Source organism: Artibeus jamaicensis, unplaced genomic scaffold (genome assembly GCF_021234435.1).
Source record: "Artibeus jamaicensis isolate MK-2021 breed Jamaican fruit bat unplaced genomic scaffold, CSHL_Jam_final contig_233, whole genome shotgun sequence".
Taxonomy (NCBI): Eukaryota; Metazoa; Chordata; class Mammalia; order Chiroptera; family Phyllostomidae; genus Artibeus; species Artibeus jamaicensis.
Genome location: NW_026521486.1, coordinates 23,262,047 through 23,284,080, shown reverse-complemented (window position 1 = coordinate 23,284,080; position 22,034 = coordinate 23,262,047). Strand labels below are relative to the sequence as shown.

Below are 22,034 nucleotides of genomic sequence, written 5' to 3'. Positions count from 1 at the left end.
ATTTCATGTGTGCATTTCTATGATACATGATCTGCACAGTGCACTGTGTGCCCACCACCCAAAGAAAAATCATTTTGTTACTATACATTTGGCTCCCTTTAGCCTTTACTAACCCCCTAACCCATTCCCTCTGGTAACCATCATACTGCTGAGTCTATGAGTTTCGATTTTAAATCCCACATACGATTGAAATCATATGGTTCTTAGCTCTTTCTTGCTGACTTATTTTCTTTAGCATAATATTCTCAAGGTCAATCCATGCTCTTGCCAATGGCAGTATTTCATTTTATAGCTCAGTACTTTTCCATAGTATGCAGGTATCATATCTTCTTTTTCCAGTCCTGTATAGAAGGACACTTTGGTTTTCTGCACGTTTCTTTTTTATTTTCAAAATGATTATTTTTAAACTGAACTTATTGGGGTGACATTGATTTATAAAATGGGTAGGTTTCATGTATACATTTCTATAATACACTATCATTATAGTGTATTGTGTGTTCACCACATCTAGTCAAGTCTCCATCCATCCCCATTTAACCCCTTTTACCCTGTCCTACCACTCTCTACCTATCTATCCCTCTTGTTCTCATCATGCCGTTTGTATCTGTGAGTTTTTCTTTACTAAGAAAGAAGACGACTACGTTGTTTTAATTTCCTGGTTTTTTTCACAGCAGAACAATGACTCAGTCATAGTCATGTGATTACTTTCATTTTGAGAAAGAGCATTTAAACATTTATTTTTCTTTACAGAAGTAGTGTGACTATAGTCTGAAACTGTGTTGTAAAAACAACTCTAACACCTTTGCTTTAAAGTGAAAACTTTGAAGAGAGTTTTTGGAAGCTATGACACAAAGCATCGCCTTAGATGCCCCTCGGGTGCCAGAAAACGCTATCAACAGCCAAGACACTGGTGCAAAAGAGCAAGGTAAGGCTGCATTGCATGCAGTTTCATCATTCAAGGAGAAAAAAATCTTATATTTAGATAAAGTACTAATTTTCTTTCTTTCATTTTTCTTCCCATGAAAGAAAATTAGTACTTCAAAATTAAGATTTGTAATTGAGTATTTTGTGCTTTTAATTCAGATTCACTTTATCTTATCTTAATTAAAACTGGAGAAGGATTAACCACAACTTAAAACTTTTCAAGATTTAGTTTCACTTTTACTTAGAATTACTGGCTAAGGAAGACCGGCATTACTGGAGGAGATGTTAAATATAATCTGCATAGTCATTCAGTACCTAGAACGCACTCAAGATATGAAAATTGCCCAATATTTGTAATTTCTTAAAAGATTGTTTATGGACTATGAAGATGTGAGAATAAACTAGATGTCAGAGGTAGTTTATGGCAGAAAGATTGTCTCTCTCCCTGGCCCTTATCTAAATAATTGCCAGTACACTGATATTTTTGAGGATGCCCCTGACAACCTTAAAAAGGATGAGTAAAGATAATGTACCAAAAATCTCAGAAAACTAGGTGGTATTATTGGGTGTATTAAATTACAACCTCAGAATATATACAATCCCAATTCTAAACTAACAGGAAAATCTTTTAAAATTATTTCGACAAGGTTATTTATAGTCAAACTAGTGTGAAGAAAGCAGGGAATGAAACTAAAATGATTTGAATACACCAATCCACGATTTGGGGACTGTTGTAAGTCTTAAACCCTTGCCACTTTATTTTATTTGAACCTGCCAGTACATTCAAGTCAGAAATTATTGTTGCAGGTCATATTAGAACACATACATACTTTAGTCCTTTTATACAATTTAATAATTCTTTCTAAGGTTAAATCAAAGAGAATTGAAAACAATGTGATTAAATATTTTTGTGGTAACATGAAAATATCTGAACCAAAATTTTAAGAATGCTTTCTAGCCACACATAAAATCTGTGTTAAGTTTGACCTTACATATCAATCAACACTGAGAACTCTTTCTTTGTCATTAATCTCTGACAGTTTTAAAACAGTGTGCTTTGGAGAAGGCCTCTTTGAATTGAGGTAACTAGTGTTCTGTTTTCTCCTTGGATTTGAGGATCAACCTCTTTCCATAGGTTTGATAAGTTCTCATCAACTATTTGTTTGAATAGGGTCTCTATTCCCTTCTCCTTCTTTTCTTCTGATATGCTTATTATTCTTATATTGTTTTTCTCTGAGGCAGTCAAGTAGTTCTCATGGAGCTCTTTTGTTTTTTATGCTTACCAAGTCTCTTCTTTCCTCTGCATTATTTCTAGATTTCTATCTTTCATATCACTGATTATTTCCTCTGCCTGGTTGCCTCTATTTCCTGTGCTTGCCAGTGCATTTCTGATCTCTTTTACTGAATGCTTCATCTCCAAAATGTCTATTTGGTTCTTTTTTAAAGTTTCAATCTCCTTGGTAAAGTGCTCATTTTGTTTATAAATTTGATTTCTGAGTGCATTAAATTGCCTCTCTGTATTCTCTCCTACATCTCACTGTGTGTTTTCAGGACTGCAATCTTGAATTATCTGTCATTTATATCACATATTTCCATGTGTTCAAGTTTGCTTTCTGGAGTATTTTTTCCTCCTATTTTTCTTTAAAAAATATTACATTTAAAAAAATTTTAAAGCACATTTTGTTGATTATGCTATTATAGTCATCCCTTTTTTCTCCCCATACCCCCTCCTTTCTGTACCCCCACACCCATCAGCATCCCCCCTTAGTTCATGTCCATGGGTCACACATATAAGTTCTTTGGTTTCTACATTTCCTATACTATTCTTAACCTCCCCCTATTTTGTGTCTTCCAGTGATGCTTCTTATTCCCTGAATGTTTTCTCCCCATTCTCCCACTCTACCTCCCCACCGATAACCCTCCATGCGATCTCCATTCCTATGATTCTGTTCCTGTTCTAGTTTGCTTAGCTTTTGCTTTTGTTTTTTTAGGTTCAATTGTTGATGGTTGTGAGTTTGTTGTCATTTTACTGTTAATAGTTTTTTATCTTCTTCTATTTGTTGACGCATGCACCAGCCTGGAGTGTTCCAGGCTTTATGGATGAGATATGAGACAACTTCACACCGACTACTGAGTCCTGTGGAGGAAAAGGGACGGCATGGCTACTTTCTCAAGGGCAGGGCGCACCAACCCTTGCCCGGACAGGCTTTTATTGGGTTCAATTAGCACAGGAATACAGGTAAAGTTCATTAATCATTGTCAGGCAGTGAGGATCAAATAATAGATAACATACAAAGAACTATGAGGGCCTATTCTGAGTCAGGGTCTATTAGCTAAAGGGCTACAAAACTTTGGGAAACAAACTCATTTCCTGCTCAGACCCTTATCATTTAACCAAGAGCATTCTTAGCAAAGCAGGTTTCACAGAATTTTATGTATTCTTTCTTAGGCCTGATCACCTGGGGAACTTGCCCTTTCCAGCACAGGGCTGCACCGCCCTTCGTCATTGTTTCAGGTTTAAGTCAGGCAGCCAAGAGATTAGGAGACTTCTTGCAGACAGAATGAGGACTCAGGCTATGTCAAAGCTGAGGGGGGGAGGGTCTATCTTCCCCTTTTGCTGTAGTCTCCCAAGTCCTTCCCTGGGGCCTCCCCATGATCATGCCTGTCTTAGGTCGTTTCCCTCTTGAGGAATCTTACACATCATTGGCTAACCAATCAAGAATTGGGGGCCAGGCAAGGTGAAGTAAAGGGGGCAGAAGCAGCATCCCTGCCAGGGAGATTAGCTTTGTCTCCTTAGTGGTTTATATTCTGAAGGTTGCTCACTCAGCCTTAGCCATGGGGTGGGGGGAGGGTTAAAGTTATTATAACTCTAATAAATATAAATAAAAATTTTGCCAAAGAGTTGGCTCACCCAAACCAAACTTTCTCACAAACACTTAGTGTGTATAGTCTGAATATCTTCTTGACGGATGAGGTGCATATCATGACAATAAATGAGAGGATTACATGCTGAAACAGCTAACTTCATTCTCATATCAAAGCCTTTTGTTTCTAACATGAATTTTTTTGTCTTTGATATAAACAAGTAGATGCAAGCAACTTCACTAAGTCATAAATATGTGAATTTAAAATTACATTAAATCAAACAAATCATATCTATTATGTATAACACTAAATAGAAAATGTATAGATATATAATTTGAAATTATAAACACCATAGTAATAGTAGTAACTTAGTGTGTGATATGATTCATCTATTGATTTATTTTGGACTTTATTTTTTAATATGTCCTTAATTCTACTTATTGGCATCTTATCATATTTATTTTCTATAGCTATGAGCTAGATAATAGGGTATTTTGTTTGACTTTAAATTCATTGGCTCTTTTCTGCTAACTGTCTTTGGAGAAGGTTAGATTCAGAAACTGAGAGAAATTAATTAAACCAATAAAACTTCTCCATAGGGAACATAATTAGAATCCTTCGCTTTTCTGATTATTATAGAGATCAATGTAGTACTGTTTCAGTTATACTGCGTTAACCAAAGAAGAGCTTCATTTTGTAACAAAGATCAAAGAACACTTATCTTATGAAAAGGAGCTATACTTCTGGAGACACGCATTCAGGCAGCAACTTAAATTTTGCTCCAGAAAGAACAAAAAGGTCAAGGTTTGTAAAGGCAAAAATCACAAAGCGTAATTCTCTCATGCATATAAATGATTGCTGGTTAAATAAAGAGATTGGCTAGTTCCAATACACAAACAGAGAGACAAAAATCACAAGAAAGAGGTCAAGTCATTTTTTATTGTTGTTGAATTACAGTTGTCCCCATTTCCCCCCAGTACTCTCCCCACCCTACTCTCCCCCACCTCCCACATTAAATTCACCCCCTCCCTGTTGTCTTTGTCCATGGCTCCTTTATACATGTTCCTTGACCACCCTTTTCCTTCTTTGCCCTTAACACCCTCCCTTCTCCCCTCTGGTTACTGTCAGTTTGTTCTTTATTTCCATGTCTCTGGTTATATTTTGCTTCCTAGTTTGTTTCATTTATTAGGTTTCACTTTATACGTGAAATCATATGGTATTTTTCTTTTACCACCTGGCTTATTTCACTCAGCATAGTATTCTCCTGTTCTATCCATGCTGTCATGAAGGATTGGAGTTCTTTCTTTCTGCTACGTAGTATTTCATTCAGTAAATATACCACTGTTTTTTTATCTGCTTGTTTACTGATGGGCACTTAGGCTGTTTCCAGCACTTGGCTATTGAAAATTCTGCTGCTATGAACATTGGGGTGCATAAGTTCTTTTGAATTTGTTGTTTCAAGATTCTTAGGGTGTAATCTCAACAGTGAAATTACTGAATCAAAAGGCAGTTCCATTTTTAGTTTTCTGAGGAAATTTCATAACATTTTCCCCAGGCTACACCAGTCTGCATTCCCACCAACAGTGCACTAGGGTTCCCTTTTCTCCACAACCTCTCCAGCACTTGTTGTTTGTTGCTGTGTTTATGATACCTACTCTGACCAGTCTGAGGTGATATCTCATCGTGGTTTTAATTTGCATCTTTCTGATGCCTAGTGATGATGGGCCTCCTTTCATATGTCTCTGGGCTTTCTGTATGTCCTCCTTGGGGAAGCGTCTGTTCAGATCCTTTGCCCACTTTTTAATTGGGTTATTTGTCCTCCTGGTGTGGAGTTGTGTGAGTTCTTTATATATTTTGGAGATCAAATACTTGTCTGAGGTATCACTAGCAAATACATCTTCCCATATGGTTGGTTCCCTTTCATTTGCTGATGCTTTTTTTAGCTGTGCAGAAAGAAGCTTTCTATTTTTATGAGGTCCCATTTGTTTATTCTTTCCTTCATTTTCCTTGCTCTACAGGACATATTGGTGAAAATATTGCTAATTATCAGCTATATATATATATACATATATTCATCCCAAAGAAGCTAAAATACACATTCTTTTCAAATGCACATGGCAGTTAAATACTTATGTTACTATATAGCACTTGGTGTTCCAAGATGTTATGAGTCAGTCTTGAGCTGCATTTTGCAACAGGTTAACACCTTAACAGAATGTCTGAGAACTAATGCACAAGATGCGCATAGCCTCCCCCTTTCCTAAACGGCCTTCAGAGTGTATTTAAGTAACTCTCTTAGCCATGATTATTCCATTTTTTCTTCCATTATTAGTTATTAACTAAATGGGTTTTTTGTTGAGCTGCCCTCAGACATCATCTGTTTTTTACATTCCTTTGTTGAACACATTTTAAGGGCTGAGCAACTTCTTTGAAATTCATCTTTTTAAACATTAAAGTACAGTTGACATACCATATTATATTAGTTTCAAGTGTACAGTGTAGTGATCAACATTGTCTCATATTTATCTTACCATGTAGTTACCACATTAAATCTAGTAACTGTCTGTTAATACTAAGTTTATAGTAGGAGACCAACATTTTCTGTTGGTTTTTTAAAATAAAAATAGCAAGAAGGGCCTTATAAAATGAAAGCTATTCGTACTGAGCATAGAAAACTAGGTTTTAGTGCTCAGGCAGAATATATTCCAAAAGAGCCTAACTACCCTGCTTAAAATAGCAAATAGAAGTATATTTAAAATTTCTCCTTGGTACAGCGCTAAATAATCTTTTGTCCCTCCTCATATATAATCAGTAAAATATGAAAAGATGGGACAGGTAACATAAGAAAAAATAATAAGAAAAGTTTTCTTTTATATGATTGCTCTTAAAAGTCAGACCTTCTGAAAGCAGGTCTGACTTATATATATATATATATATTATATTATATATATATTATATATATAATATATATATTATATATATAATTTTAAAAAGAGATAGTACTATTTAATGGATGAAGAGATATATGCTAAAATAGAGTAAGAAAATAAAATTGTGCATAGTAAATATTTAATCAAGATTTTGAACCTGTGGTATTGATAACAATAAAATCCTTTGTCCATTACACTAATTCACAGTGTCATGATGACATATCAAGCTGACTGATGGTGTAGGATATGGAAAACAAGTATTTGTTTTATGGATACCTAATATTTGAAGAAAATTGATAAAGAAATTAATAAGGTAATTTTTGAAAGTAGATTAAAAGCTTGAACTTGAATTGTCACCTGAGCCATATGACAGCCCCCCAAAAGGCTGAAAAGACAGATGTACGCATCGAGAACTTTTAAAAACATGAATCTGCTAATGCCAAAGAACCACTAAAAAAATTCAGTGGCTCCCCACTGTACTTACGAGAAGATCAAGTGCTTTTCCATCAGCTTCAAAGCTTACATCATATATCTCCTGTACTACCTCTTACCTAGTCACCATTGTACTTTGCTACATTCTTTTATTTTCTTTTCTGATTCAAGGCAACTGCATTTGCTGTTCTCTCTGCTTAAAAAGCTCTTTCCTGTTCATTTGGTATGGTTAATGTTCAGTATACCCATGGAACCATTTGGTCCATAGTTAATAGAACTCCTGCTCACCTGAAAGATTGGAACCCAGGCCCACCCATCTGAGGCCCCTGAGACATGAAGTGTTATTCTGACAGGACAGTTGCAACACAATTATCGGACCAAGAAAACATGATAGCATTTTTAATAATGTATTAATTCTATAAACCCAAAGTAGAAATAAAGGTTATGGGCTATTTGAATGCAGGCATATTTGCTTATGTGTGGACATTTTGGATCAACATGAAGGACCATTTGTGGATTTGGTGAAGACCAAATATGTTCCTGGACATTCTGGACAAGACCAACTACCGAGGACCTTTAGGCATAGACTAAAGTGTCTTGGCGAACATTTTAGGCAGGACCAAATGTCCTGCAGAATTTCATGCAGATGGCTACTGCTCACATTTTACCTCTTGGTTTAAATGTAGTTTCCCCAGAGTGAGCCTCTTGCTTACCGTTTTTAGGCTCTTCCCCCTTCTTGAATCAAGAGTGCTTATTGCCTTTCTTTCTCCTGTTGCAATTTATAATTTTAAATTCATTTTTATCAGTTTCTCAGTCTTGCCTAAATGTATGTTCCAGGAGATTATGCATTGTGTCTTTCTGTTTACTATTATGTTAATGGAAACTAACACATAGTAGGTGATTAATAAACATTTGGTAAAGGGTGAAAGAATAAACACAGTGCTGTGTCAAAGGTGAGGCACTGCAGTTACTAGACATTATGCTTATTGTGTAGTTTTGAAATTTCAGATAAGCAGAAAAAATGCACAGGTAAGGACAAGACTTTTCAAAAATTTGGAAGAAATGCACAAAATTAGACACAACTCTATAATTACATTTCTCAGATAGATGAAATCATGAAGGCTGGGTGATTCCAAAATAATGTTGATATTCTTTTCTTCATTTCCTTTCCTTCCTTACAATATTTTTAAAAATTACTTTACTGTGAATTCTGATCAGTACTAGTATTTTCATGTATTACTCCTGATAGTTTAGACTAGTACCATACTTTTAGAAAAACATTTAACTGATATATATCATTTTACTTGTTTTTTCAATTGTCCAATAAGATAATTGGATAAGTGTGCAAAAACATTTAAACTACATTTATTCTAGTTCTGGTTTTAAAAAAGAAATAAAGCAGCTTAAATGTCCATCAGAAGAGAACTAATGTTTATGTTAATGGTAGAGCCATATGAAAGAGTATTAATCAGACTTGGGGTTGGGGAGGAGAATATTGGTGCAAAGAATCGGAAGGGACTAGACAAAGAACACATGTGAGTGACACCCGAACATGGAGAACCGTGTAGGGATTGACTGTGGAAGCAGGGCGGTGGGATGGGCGGAGGGCAAAGGGTGAAAAATCATGACAACTATAATAGAATAACAATAAAACATGATTTAATAAAAAATTGAAAAAATAAAATATCTGATATTAATTTTTAAAGAAAAATTGTGATGTAAAGTTACATTTTTACATAATGGATAACTTCATCTGTTGCTCTTAATGAACAGCCACTCTGAACTTTTAGTGGCTTAAAACAACAATCATGACACTGCTGGCACTTGCACTGGGTTAGGAATGTAGACGGGAATCAGTGGGAATGGCTGGTCTCCTCCATATCATGTCAGCTGGGATATTTGGGCAGGGACTGGGGATCCAAATACCACCACTCACAGATTTAAGCCTTAATGGTGGTTGGATTCAGCTATTTATCCTCCATATTTCCCCTGTCTCTGTCTCTGTCTTTCTCTTCGCCTCTTTTTCTCTCTCTTTCACTCTCTCTCTCCAGTTCTTAAGATGTGGCTGTGCTCCAGATGAGTGAAAGCAGAAATTGCAATTGCAATATCTCTTTAGGTCTGGGCTTTAAGGTCCCAGACTGCCACTTCTACCATATTTTATTGGTCAAAGCAAGACACAAGATCAATTCAAATTCAGGTGTCAGGAAATAAAGTGAACCTCTTGATAGGAGAGTAGCAATATCCTGTGTGCAAGGGATAGTGGACAGAGGGAGGCATGACTTATGAAGGGCCATTTTCCATGGTGTCCCATACATGGGAAGAACATATTGTCAACTGAAAATATTGGGTTATGCAACAATGGGTACAAGATAATTGTACTCATTTAAAATTATGGTTTTAGGTGGTGAAAGGCTATATGAGTGAAAATAGGATTAGAGAAACACATAAGATGGAAGGATGTTAATACAAATGGAATGCTGGTTATCTCTAAGTAGTGTAAATTTGGATGCACTTTAAATATCATTTCTTTAATACATACACTATGAAATATTCAACAAAAAATAGTTATTTATTAGGGGAAAAGATAGGAATGATAAACACTCTCATAAATGTATAGTCTAGCTTAAATTAACTTCTATATATTTTTAAATTTTATAAAATTTTGCAATAAGAACAAATACTTTATAATCTTGTAAAATAAAAATAATTCATTTCAAAAAACTAATGTACCACATTTTCCAAAATGGGCACTAGTAAAAGAAAACCAATTTCTGATCAGAGGTGAATTCTGTTCTATGACTTTGCAGATAAGGAAGTACAGGACCAGGAAAAAAAAAAAGAATGACTTATCCAAGTTCCCATTGTTTGTTTGTGGCAAAGATCTTAATCCTAAATCTTTTGATTGATTATTCTATGATCTTTCAAATATGCTATGCCATCAATCATTTAACATAGACTTTTCATTAGTTAGAAAGTATATTTTCTTAGATACATTCAAACAATATCAAGATGTGCTGATATGTCGCCACTGAGCAGCGATTTCCAAACCTGTGCAGTGGCACAAACATGCAACACCCAACTATTTCATCAGTGGCACTGACTTCTTTTTCCTTAGATAGTCAAATTTAAAAAAAAATGACAACAGGCAGCACAACACAAGCTCTCCAGTGTGAATAAATAAAAATTATGCCTATTTTTATCAGATCAGCAAAAAGTATAATATATATTTTGGTGTGCCACAGAATTAGTTTGTGTGTGCCATCAAATGGAAATGGTTGAAAACTGCCTCCCTGAACGACAGTAGTGAAGACTGGGGGTGGCCCACCATCTTTAGGGGTGCATATTTAATTCTCAGACTGGCAGTCAAGTTCATAGTAACACTTGGATCGGATATAAGGATGTCCTGAGAAATTTCAACCAAAAAATACCAGATTTTTTTCCTACAACAAACAGAAAAAGTTTGTTTTGTGTCATGTCCTTGTGAAATATCAGAATAAAACTGCCTAAAGAGGTTTGTTAGATGCAGTTAAGAATGCAAATTTTAGTGTTATTAGATGCTTTTTAAAATATATATACATATATATGTTTATATGCATATATTGATTCCAGAGATAGAGAAAGAGAGAGAGAAACATCAACCTGAGGAGAACAGCAGTCAGTTGCCTCCCACAGGCACCACAGCAAGGGACCGAACCTGCAACCTAAGTAAGTGTCTGAAACTGAACTCATGACCTTTCAGTGCACAAGACAGCGCTCCGTCCAACCAACCAGACTGTTTCTTAATCTACCTGTATTTGTCTTTTGTTTTTCAGGTTGTGACAAATTTAAGGCACTATCTGGACTTGTAGTAGTATTATTATCAATTATTATTGGTTTAGTTACTACATTAAGTGAGTAAACTACATATTTTATTTCTTCAATTTTTTCTTTGTTCAGAGATTTCTATTGCATGATTATTTTTCTTTCTGTCTCATTCATGATCTTTTCTTACTATTCCCACTCTCTTCCCATTAGTCATGATATATTTAATGGGCATCAATGAATGAATTATTTGAAGTACATGACCTATGTAAGGCACTGGGAGATGCAAAAATTAAGACAAATTTGTTTACCACGATAATGGTAATCACTATTTTGACTTCTGTTTCACAAGTTATTCCCACTTAAAATTTTTAACATAAAATCAGGCAATTTGCATGCATCCTTTGCATCTCATTTTTAAAAATTGTTCTACATTATGCTGTGTTATTCTTCCATGTCATATCATGTAGAAAAATTTCATTGACTCATTATTGTAGAAGAGGGTTGGAAGTTTTTTTAGACAAAAACTCTTTTGTGAGAAAACAGAGTAAATAACTTAGGCTTTTTTAGCAGTACAATCTCTGTTGCAACTTCTCTGTAGCAGTGCAAGAATATACATAAACAATCGATCATGGCTGTGTTGAAACAAAATTGATCATGGAAATTGCAATGTTATATAAATTTTATATATCACTAAATATTCTTCATTTTATTATTTTGGCTAATTACTTTTATTTTTTATCATTTTAAAATGCAAAAAGAATTTTAGGTCTAAATGTGGCCTCAGGTTGCAGATTGCAAATTCTTGCCATAGAGTATTTCGTGCTATATATTATTACTAATTTTATTATTAACGGACATTTGGATTATGTCACATTTTGACTATTGAAAATTGTATTGCTTTGAATGTTTTCATATATTTAGTCTTTTAGTGAGTAGTGGGTATCATTTGGAATGTACTTATAAAACAATTATTAAGCCATAGGGTGTACCTAAGTCAGATTTAGTAGATAATGAATAGATAATAGATAATCCAACCAAAAGTGTAAGGAGAGTGTGAGCTTCTGAACATACTTGTCAACACTTTATCATCAGCTTTTTCTGTTGTTGTTATTCTGACATGGAATGTAAATATTGGCACCTTTTCATGATCTTAATCAGAATTTTCTTGATGACCCATACTATATTAAGCTTCTTTTTATTTTTTCATTTAGCCACAATATTTTGTGCTGGGCATGTTCACATACTTTCTCATATTTTTACTGAGTTAGCTCTCAGAACTTGTATAGTTTTGTGTTTTAAACTTAGGTGTTTGGACTATTTTTAGTTAATTTTTATGAAGGCTGCAAAGTCTGTGTCTGTCTAGATTTATTTTCTTGCATGTAGATGCCCAGTACCATTTGTTGAGAAAACTATCTTTTGTTTCACTGTACTGGCTTAGTTTTTTGTTTGTTTGGTTGGTTTAGTTTGGTTTGTTTTTGTCAAGGATCAGTTGACTGTATTTATGGCAGCTTATTTCTGGGTTCTCTGTTTTGTTCTACTGGTCATTTTGTCTATTGTTTAACCAATACCACACTCTCGTGATTATTATACCTTTAAAGTAAGCCCTTTTTATGGCTCCTTTTTCTTTTTTAATATATTTTATTGATTATGCTATTACAGTTTTCCCATTTCCTCTCCTTCATTCCCCTCCACCCTGCACACCCCCTCCCACCCACATTCCCCCTTTACTTTATGTCCATGTGTCTTAAGTTCTTTAGCTTCTACATTTCCCATACTATTCTTGCCCTCCCCCTGTCTATTTTCTACCTACCGTCTATGCTACTTATTCTCTGTACCTTTCCCACTCTCTCCTCCTCCCACTCCCTGTTGCTCTCCCTCCATGTGATCTCCATTTCTGTGGTTTTGTTCCTGTTCTAATTGTTTGTTTAGTTTGCTTTTGTTTTAGGTGTGGTTGTTAAAAACTGTGAGTTTGCTGTCTTTTTACTGTACATGTTTTTTATCTTCTTTTTCTTAAATAAGTCCCTTTAACATTTCATATAATAAGGGCTGGGCGATGATGAACTTCTTAAACTTGACCTTATCTAAGAAGCACTTTATCTGCCCTTCCATTCTAAATGAAAGCTTTGCTGGATAGAGTAATCTTAGATGTAGGTTCTTGCCTTTAATGACTTGGAATACTTCTTTCCAGCCCCTTCTTGCCTGCAAAGTCTCTTTTGAGACATCAGCTGACAGTCTGATGGGAACTCCTTTGTAGGTGACTATCCCCTATCTCTTGCTGCTTCTAGGATTCTCTCCTTCATTTTAATCTTGGCTAATATAATGATGATGTGCCTTGGTGTGTTCCTCCTTGGGTCCACCTTCTTTGGGACTCTCTGAGCTTCCTGGACTTCCTGGAAGTCTATTTCCTTTGCCAGATTGGGGAAGTTCTCCTTTATTATTTGTTCAAATAAGTTTTCCACTTGTTGCTCTTTCTCTTCCCCTTCTGGTACCCCTATGATTTTGAGGTTGGAACATTTAAAGATGTCCTGGAGGTTCCTAAGTCTCTCCTCATTTTTTTGAATTCTTGTTTTTTTATTCTTTTCTGTTTGGTTGTTCCTTTCTTCCGTCTGGTCTACTCCATTGATCTGAGTCCCAGTTTCCTTCCCATTACTATTGGTTCCCTGTGAATTTTTCTTTATTTCATGTAGTGCAACCTTCATTTTTTCATCTAATTTGCAACCCAAATCATCCAATTCTGTGAGCATCCTGATCACCAGTGCTTTCAACTGTGCATCTGATAGGTTGGCTATCTCTTGGTCACTTAAAAATATTGGCTCTGGGGCTTTGATCTGTTCTTCCATTTAAGCCATTTGGGGGGGGGGGCGTCTTGTCCTGCCTATTATGTATGAGAGGCAGAGCCTTAGGTGTTCACCAGGGCAGGGCAACGCAGTGGCTGGGTTGTGATGCTGTACGTTGGGGCAGGGTCAGAGAGGGAGCAATGGTGTTTGTTCTGCTCTCTCGGATTTCAGTCCCTTCTGCTTTTTCCCACAAGCAAATTGGGCCCTTCTGGTGCTGATTCCCAGGTAGATGGGTTTGTGTATGTTCTAGGACCTTGTAGGTCTCTCCAACGAACTCTCCTGTGAGGCTGGGAGTCTCTCCTGGCATCTCAACCCCCACAAGTGTTTTCAAATGGTGCTTTTAGGCTTTATTTCCAGGCCCTGGGGCCCTGGGTTGTGTGGTCTGTCTTGCTGCCCATTTTCTCCTGGATTATCTGCGTGTGAATGTATGTCTGATCAGCTAGTTGCCTTGCACGTCCCATAGGGTCTGCTTGTTGCCTCCCCACACCCAGGGTCTGCCAGCCACCACCTGCATGCCTGGGTTCACCAGCCACCACTTTTTCCCACCTCGACCCCTCTCCTCCCATCATGGACTCTACCCCTCTTACTGGTTTGGATGAATGGTTGTCGAGACTTCCATGCAGTTCAATTTTCTGTCAATTCTGCTTGGGTTTTTTTGTTTGTTTGTTTCTAAATTTATGTTGTCCTTAATTTTGGTTGTGCAAAAGGGTACAGTGTGTCTACCTATGCCTCCATCTTGACCAGAAGTCTTAAGGTAAGTCTTGAAGTTGAATAGTGTCTGCCTTCCAATTTTGATTTTTTCATTCCATATTGGGTTTACTCTTCTATCTTTGTCATCTCTTCATATAAATTTTATAATCAGTTTGTTGCTATCTACAAAATGACTTGCTGAGATTTTGATTGGGATTTCATTGGATCTATAGATCAAGTTGAGCAAGAACTAACACAGAGAAAATATTAAAGTTTACTATTCTTGAACATGGATTATCTCTCCATTTATTTAGTTCTTTAATTTTTTCATTAGAGTTTTGTATTTTTCTCATATATATCCTGTTTATATTTTATTAGATTTATATATAATCATATCATTGGGGGGTTCTAATATAAATGATACCGTGTTTTTAACTTCAAATACCACTTGTTCATTACTGGTACATAAGAAAATGATTGACTTTTTTATATCTACCTGTAAACCCTTCAGGTTTGCTATGATTATTTATAAGATTCCAGGTTTTTAATCCAATTCTTTCAGACTTTCTACAAAACAGCAATACCACCTGCAAAGATTATTTCTTCCTTCATAATTTGTATGCCTTTTTCTTTATTTTCTTTTCTGTTTTATTAATTTTATTTAGTTATTTTTCAAGTACAGTTTTTTTGTCTATTTCTCCCATCCCAGCCTCCCCCACCCCTTGCTCCCCACCTCCCTCCCATTTCCACCCCCCTTAGTTCTTGTCCCTGTGTCCTTCCTATTTGTTCCTTCAAATCCCTCCCCCTTTTTCCCCTTAACTTCCCTTCTCTCTCCCCTCTGGTCACTGTCCCCTTGTTCTCTATTTCAGTGTCTTTTTTTTTCTGCTTGCTTATTTGTTTTGTTGTTTAGCTTCCTGTTAAAGGTGAGATCATATGGTATTTGTCTTTCAGCTCATAAACAAAGCAACAAACAACAAATGTTGGAGAGGGTGTGGGGAAAAGGGGTCCTTAGTTCACTGTTGGTGGGATTGCAGACTGGTACAACCATTACAGAAAACAGTATGGAACTTTCTCAGAAAAATAATAATTGACCTGCCTTTTGACCCAGCAATTCCACTGCTAGGATTATATCCTAAGAATCCTAAACCATCAATATCCAAGAACCTATACACCACAATGTTCTTTATTTTCTTATTGCATTAGGTAGATATTCCAGTATGATATTTAAAAGGAGCGGTAAGAAAGGACATCCTTGCCTAGTACCTAATACATACTGAGAAAGCATCCAATTTCTCACTATTAAACATGATATTAAGTGTAGTTATTTTAATGAAAGTTTTTGTCATGAATGTCAGATTTAAGCAGATTTTTATATTGATATGATACTATGATTCTTCATTTTTAACCTATTGATATAATGGACACCTTTAATTGATTTCCAAATGTTGAACCACTCTTAAAGACCTGAAATAAATCCCATTTTTTCATGGCGTATAATTCTTTTTATACATTGTTGGATTTGATTTGCTAATATTTTGTCGAGAATGTTTGCATTTATGTTCATGAGAGATACATCACAGATTTTTTTAATGTTAAATTAACTTTTCATGTCTGAAATATACTCAATTTAACTATAAAGAATTAACTTTTCAACACTCTTAAATTACAAAAAACACTCTTGAATTAAACTGGCTAATATTTTAACATATATGCACATATGTTTCTAAAAGACTGAACTATAATTCCCTTTTCTTATAATACCATTGTCAGGTATTGATATTGAGATTACCTTGGCCTCAAAATTTGAGTTGGAAGGTAATTCCTCCTATTCTATTGTATTTTCTGAAAGAGGATATGCAATATTGTTGTTATGTCTTTCTTAGAAGAATAACAGCATTCCCAACTGAAGCCATCTGGCCTAAATGGTTTCTTTGGTAAATTTTTTAAATTAAAGATTTGGTATCTTCACGAAAAAAGTATTATTCACATTTACTGTTTTTTCTTTTTCAGTTGTGATAAGTTGTGTTTTTCAGAAATTCCTCTTTTTAAAAAATCCATAGTATTGCTAATCTTTGAAATTTAAATTTTAAATCAGTTTTTCTACTGTTCTGCACCATTTTAATTACTGAAAAAGCCAAGTTATGGTTTTAACTTTTTCTACATCTGTTTACATCTGTTAATTTTTTTCAATTGATTTCCGCTATTATTTTTTAAGGATTTTATTTATTTAATTTTAGAGAGGGGAAGGGAGGAAGAAAGGGAGAGAAACGTCAATGTGTTGTTGCCTCTGGCGTGCCCCTGCTAGGAACCTGGCCTACAATCCAGGCATGTGCCCTGACCAGGAATGGAACTGGTGAAACTTTGATTGACAGACAGCTACACCAACCAGGGTGATTTCTGCTGTTATTTTTTTAATTGTGTTTTTCTACTACTTTACTTTTAATTCAGCACTCTTACTAACTGTTTGAGATAGATAATTATCTTTTTAAAAATACTTTCTTTTTTCTTATTTTTCAAATTTATTTATTTTTAAATCACATTATATTAATGGTGCTATAACAATTGTCCCGACTTTCCCCCTTTGTCCCTCTCCACCCAGCACTGCCCTCTCCCTCAGTCAATCACCCCACCATTGTTCATGTCTGTGGGTTGTGACTTTTCATGACTTTGAATATTTCTTGCTAATCCCATCTAGCCTGCAAAGTTTCTTTTGAGAAAAAAAGCTGAGTCTCATGGGAACTTCCCTGTAGGTTACTAACTGCTTTTCTCTTGCTGCTTTTAAGAGTTTCTCTTTATCTTTAAACTTTGGCATTTTAATTATGATGTGTCTTGAGGTGAGCCTCTTTGCATCCATATTGTTTGGGATCCTGTGTGCTTCCTGGATTTGTATGTCTATTTTCTTTCACCAAATTAGGGAAGTCTTCTTTCGCTATTTTTTCAAATGGATTTCCAATTTCTTGCTCTTTCTTTTCTCTTTCTGGTACTCCTATGATATGACTGTTGAGTGTCTTGAAGTTGTTCAGGGCTGCTTATACTATCCTCATTTTTTTTATTCTTTTTTCTTATCATTCTGATTGGTTCTTTTATTTTTCTTCCTTATGTTCCAAACCATTGATCTGATTCTCAGCCTCATCCACTCTACTGTTGTTTCCCTGTAAATTGTTACTTATTTCAATTAGTGAATCCTTCATTTCTGACTGGATCTCTTTCATGCTGCTGAAGTATTCACTAAGTTCCTTGAGTATCCTTATAACCAGTGTTTTCACCTCTGCATATGATAAATTGTTTATCTTCATTTTTAGCTCTTTTTTTGAGGTTTTATTTGTTCTTTTATTTGAGCCATGTTTCTTTGTCTGTTCCTTTTGGCAGCCTCCCTGTGTTTGTTTTTATGTATTAGGTAGAGCTGCTTTGAGTCTGTGTCTCGATAGTGTGGCCTAATGTAGTAGGTGTCCTATAAGGTTCAGTGGTACAAGCTCTCCTATCACCCAAGTTGGGTACTCTAGGTGCATCCATCCTTTGTTTGGGCTGAGTATACCCTCCTCTTGTAGTTGAGCCTTGGCTACTGTTGGCACATCAGTGGGAGGGATTTATCCAGGCAAGTCAGCTGTAAGGTTTGGCAGTGACCACTTACCACCAACTTCTGCCCTCTGTGGAGGATCAGCTGTCCAGGAGCAGGGTGGTGGGGTTCTGACATGGTCTGTAGCTGTTCACTGGGAGCACTGGCCCTGGAGTGAACTGGGTGATGTAGGCTGAAACTTCCACCCCCACCTGTGCTTTACCCCGGGCCACCCTGCCTGAGCTATAAAAAAATCTGAAATGGTAGGCTTGGAGATTCCCAGGTGAAGCCATCCTGTGAATCTAGGCTGGTTGCTGCTAGTGCCAGACCTGGGGCTCACTGAGCCTGGACATTGCTTATTTGAGAGGATTTAGGAAGTTGTAAAGCATGAGCCAAGACCAGCCATTCATATTAAAAAGCTGCTTGGGTGTACCCATAAATTGGGTGGGGCAGAGTCTCTGGGAATCTCCAAAGCAGGTCAGTGTTAGCTGGTTTGATGGAATCTCAGATATGGCACCAGCTTGCTGGCTCTGTGGCTCTGTGGGGGGGGGGGGGGGGGGGGGAGGGTTTAGAAAAGGGACAATGGCCTCTGCTCACCTTTCTTCCAAACATTTCTGTTCCTCCCTGTGTGCCACTGGTGCTTTTCAAGCTGCTACCCTGGTGATGGAGCTCAGAGGGAGTGAGAATGGGTAGGTGAGTCTTTGTCTGTGTTCTTTAAGAGGAACTATTTGGGGTTCTAGCAGTTTCCTCCACCAACTCAATCCCCACTGGTTTTTGCAGCCAGAAGTTGTGGTGACTTACATCTTCTGGCACTGGAACCCTGGGTGGAGTGTCTGGTGTGGGGTTGGGACTCCTCATTCCTGAGATATCCCACCCGACTTAAAATTTTTTTTATTTTAATTGTTGTTCAAGTACAGTTTTCTGTCTTTTACTCCCATCCCAGCCCACCCACCCAACCCTTCCCCTCTCCCTCCCATTTCCCCCCACCCAGTTCTTGCCCATGTGTCTTTTATACTAGTTCTTGTAAACCCTTCTCCTTTTCTCCTGAAATTCCCTCCCCTCTTCCCTCTGGACACTGTCAGCCTGTTCTCTATTTCAGTTATATTTTGCTTGTTTGTTTACAGGTGAGATCATATAGTATTTGCCTTTCAGCACCTGGCTTATTTCACTTAACATAAAGCTTTCCAGTTCCATCCATGCTGTCACAAAGGGTAGGAGCCCCTTCTTTCTTTCTGTTGCATAGAATTTCATTGTGTAAATGTACCATAGTTTTTTGGTCCATTCATTTACTGATGGGCAGCTAGGTTGCTTCCAGCACTTGGCTATTATAAATTGTGCTGCTATGAACATCAAGGTGCATAGGTTCTTTTGGACTGGTGATTCAGTGTTCTTAGGGTATAACCCTAGCAGTGGAACTGCTGGGTCAAAAGGCAGGTCCATTTTTAGTTTTCTGAGAAAATTCCATACTGTTTTCCATAATGGTTGTACCAGCCTGCAATCCCACCAACAGTGTACTAGGGTTCCCTTTTTTCCACAACCTCTCCAGCACTTGTTTCTTGCTTTGTTTATGATGGTCATTCTGACTGGTGTGAAGTGGTATCTCATTGTGGTTTTAATTTGCATCTCTCTGATAACTAGCGATATTGAGCATCTTTTCATGTGCCTCTGGATCCTCTATATGTCCTCCTTGGAGAAATGTCTGTTCAAGTCCTTTGCCCATTTTTTAATTAGGTTACTTGTCTACTTAAAGTGGAGTCATGTAAATTCTTTATATATTTTGGAGATTAAACCCTTGTCTGAGGTATCACTACCAAATATGTTTTTCCATATGGTTGGTTCTCTTTTTATTTTAATACTGTTTTCTTTAGCTGTGCAGAAGCTTTTTATTTTGATGAGAACCCAGTTGTTTATTCTTTCCTTTATGCTCCTTGCTCTAGGGGACATATCAGTAAAAATGTTGCTGTGTGAAATATCTGAGATTTTCCTGCCTATGTTCTCCTTTAGGACTTTAATGGTATTATAGTTTATATTTAAGTTTTTATCCACCTTGGATTTATTTTTGTGTATGATGTAAGTTGGTGGTTGAGTTTCATTTTTTTGCACATAGCTGTCCAGTTTTCCCAACACTATTTGTTGAAGAGGCTATTTTTACTCCATTTCATGTTGCTGCCCTCTTTGTCAAATATTAATTGACCATGGAGACTTGGGTTTATTTCTGGGCTCTCTGTTCTCTTCCACTGGTTTATATGTCTGTTTTTATGCCAGTACCAGGCTGTTTTGATTACAGTGGCCTTGTAATACATTTTGATATCAGGAATTGTGATCCCTCCTACTTTGTTCTTTTTTCTCAAAATTGCAGCTGCTATTCGAGGTCTTTTATGGTTCCATATAAATTTTTGAAATATTTGTTCTATGTCTGTGAAATATGCCATTGGTACTTTAATAAGTATTGCATTGAATCTATAAATTGCTTTGGGTAGTATGGACATTTTGATTATATTAATTCTTCCAATCCATGAACAAGGTATATGTTTCCATTTGTTTGTGTCTTCCTTGATTTCTTTCTTCAGTGTTGTGTAGTTTTCTGAGTACAGGTCTTTTACCTCCTTGGTTAGGTTTATTTCTAGGTATTTTATTTTTCTTTTTTCTATATTGAATGGAATTTTTTCTTTTTGATTTCTGCTTCTGCTGTTTCATTGTTGGTATACAAAAATGCCTCTGATTTTGGGATATTGACTTTGTATCCCACTGTTTTGTCAAATTCATTTATTAGGTAGAGCAGTTTTGGGGTGGAGTCTAAAGGATTTTCTAAGTACATTATCATGTCATCTACAAATAATGACAGTTTTGTTTCTTCCTTTCTTATTTGGATGCCTTTTATTTCCTTTCCTTGTCTGATTGCTGTGGCTGGGACTTCCAATACTATGTTGAATAGAAATGGTGAAAGTGGACAATCTTGTCTTTTTCCTGATCTTAGTGGAAAATCTTTTAGTTTTTGCCCATTGAGTATGATGTTGGCTGTAGGTCTCTCATATATGGCCTTTATTATGTTGAGGAATGCTCCCTCTATTCCTACTTTGCTGAGTGTTTTTATCATAAATGGGTGTTGTACCTTATCAAATGTTATTTCTGCATCTTTTGATATGATCATGTGTTTTTCATCTTTGCTTTTGTTTATGTGGTGTATTACATTTACTGATTTGCAAATGTTGAACCAGCCTTTCATCCAGGGATGAATCCCGCTTGGTCATGGTGTATTATCTTTTAATGTATTTCTGGATCTGGTTTGCCAATATATTTTGTTGAGAATTTTAGCATCTATGTTCATCAGTGATATTGGCCTAAAGTTTTCTTTATTTGCTGTGTCTTTATCTGGTTTTGGAATGAGGATGATACTGGCTTCATAAAAAGAGTTTGGGAGTCTTCCATCATTTTGAATTTTTTGGAATAGTCTGTGAAGGATAGGGGTTAGCTCTTCCTTAAGTGTTTTGTAGACTTCTCCTGTGAAACCATCCAGTCCAGGGCTTTTGTGTGTCAAGAGTTTTTTGATTACTGCTTTAATTTCTTCTGCCGTTATTGGTCTACTCAGGCTTTCTACTTCTTCATTCAGTTTTGGAAGATTTTATCTCTCTAGAAATTTATCCATTTCACCTAGGTTTTTAAATTTCTTGGTATACAGTTCTTCATAGTAATTTCTTACAATCCTTTGTATTTCTGTGGTGTCAGTTGTAATCTCTTCTCTTCCATTTCTGATTGTGTTTATTTGGGTCCTCTTCATTTTTTTCTTGATGAGCCTGCTTAAAGGCTTGTCAATTTTGTTTATTTTTTCAAAGAACCAGCTCCTGGATTCATTGATCCTTAGAATTGTGCTTTTCATCTGTATATCATTTAATTCTGCTCTGATCTTGGTTATTTTCTTCTTTCTACTAGCTCTGGGCTGTCTTTGTTGTTGTTCCTTGAGTTCTTGTAGGTGTAGGGTTAGGTTGTTTGTTTGAA

The 22,034-nt window shown here is 36.3% G+C and overlaps 1 protein-coding gene across 2 annotated transcripts in view; it reads left to right on the top strand.

Annotated features, from left to right (window-relative positions):
- Positions 1–711: 711 nt before the first annotated feature.
- CLEC2B (C-type lectin domain family 2 member B) overlaps positions 712–22,034 on the top strand; it is a 31,175-nt gene continuing 9,852 nt past the window's right edge. For both annotated transcript variants that reach the window (XM_053661419.1, XM_037167829.2), the window contains exons 1-3: positions 712–925; positions 10,761–10,856; positions 10,964–11,041. In XM_053661419.1, coding sequence (XP_053517394.1) covers positions 844–925; positions 10,761–10,856; positions 10,964–11,041 — 256 coding nt within the window. In that variant the 5' untranslated portion in view covers positions 712–843. The remainder of the gene's footprint in view (positions 926–10,760; positions 10,857–10,963; positions 11,042–22,034) is intronic.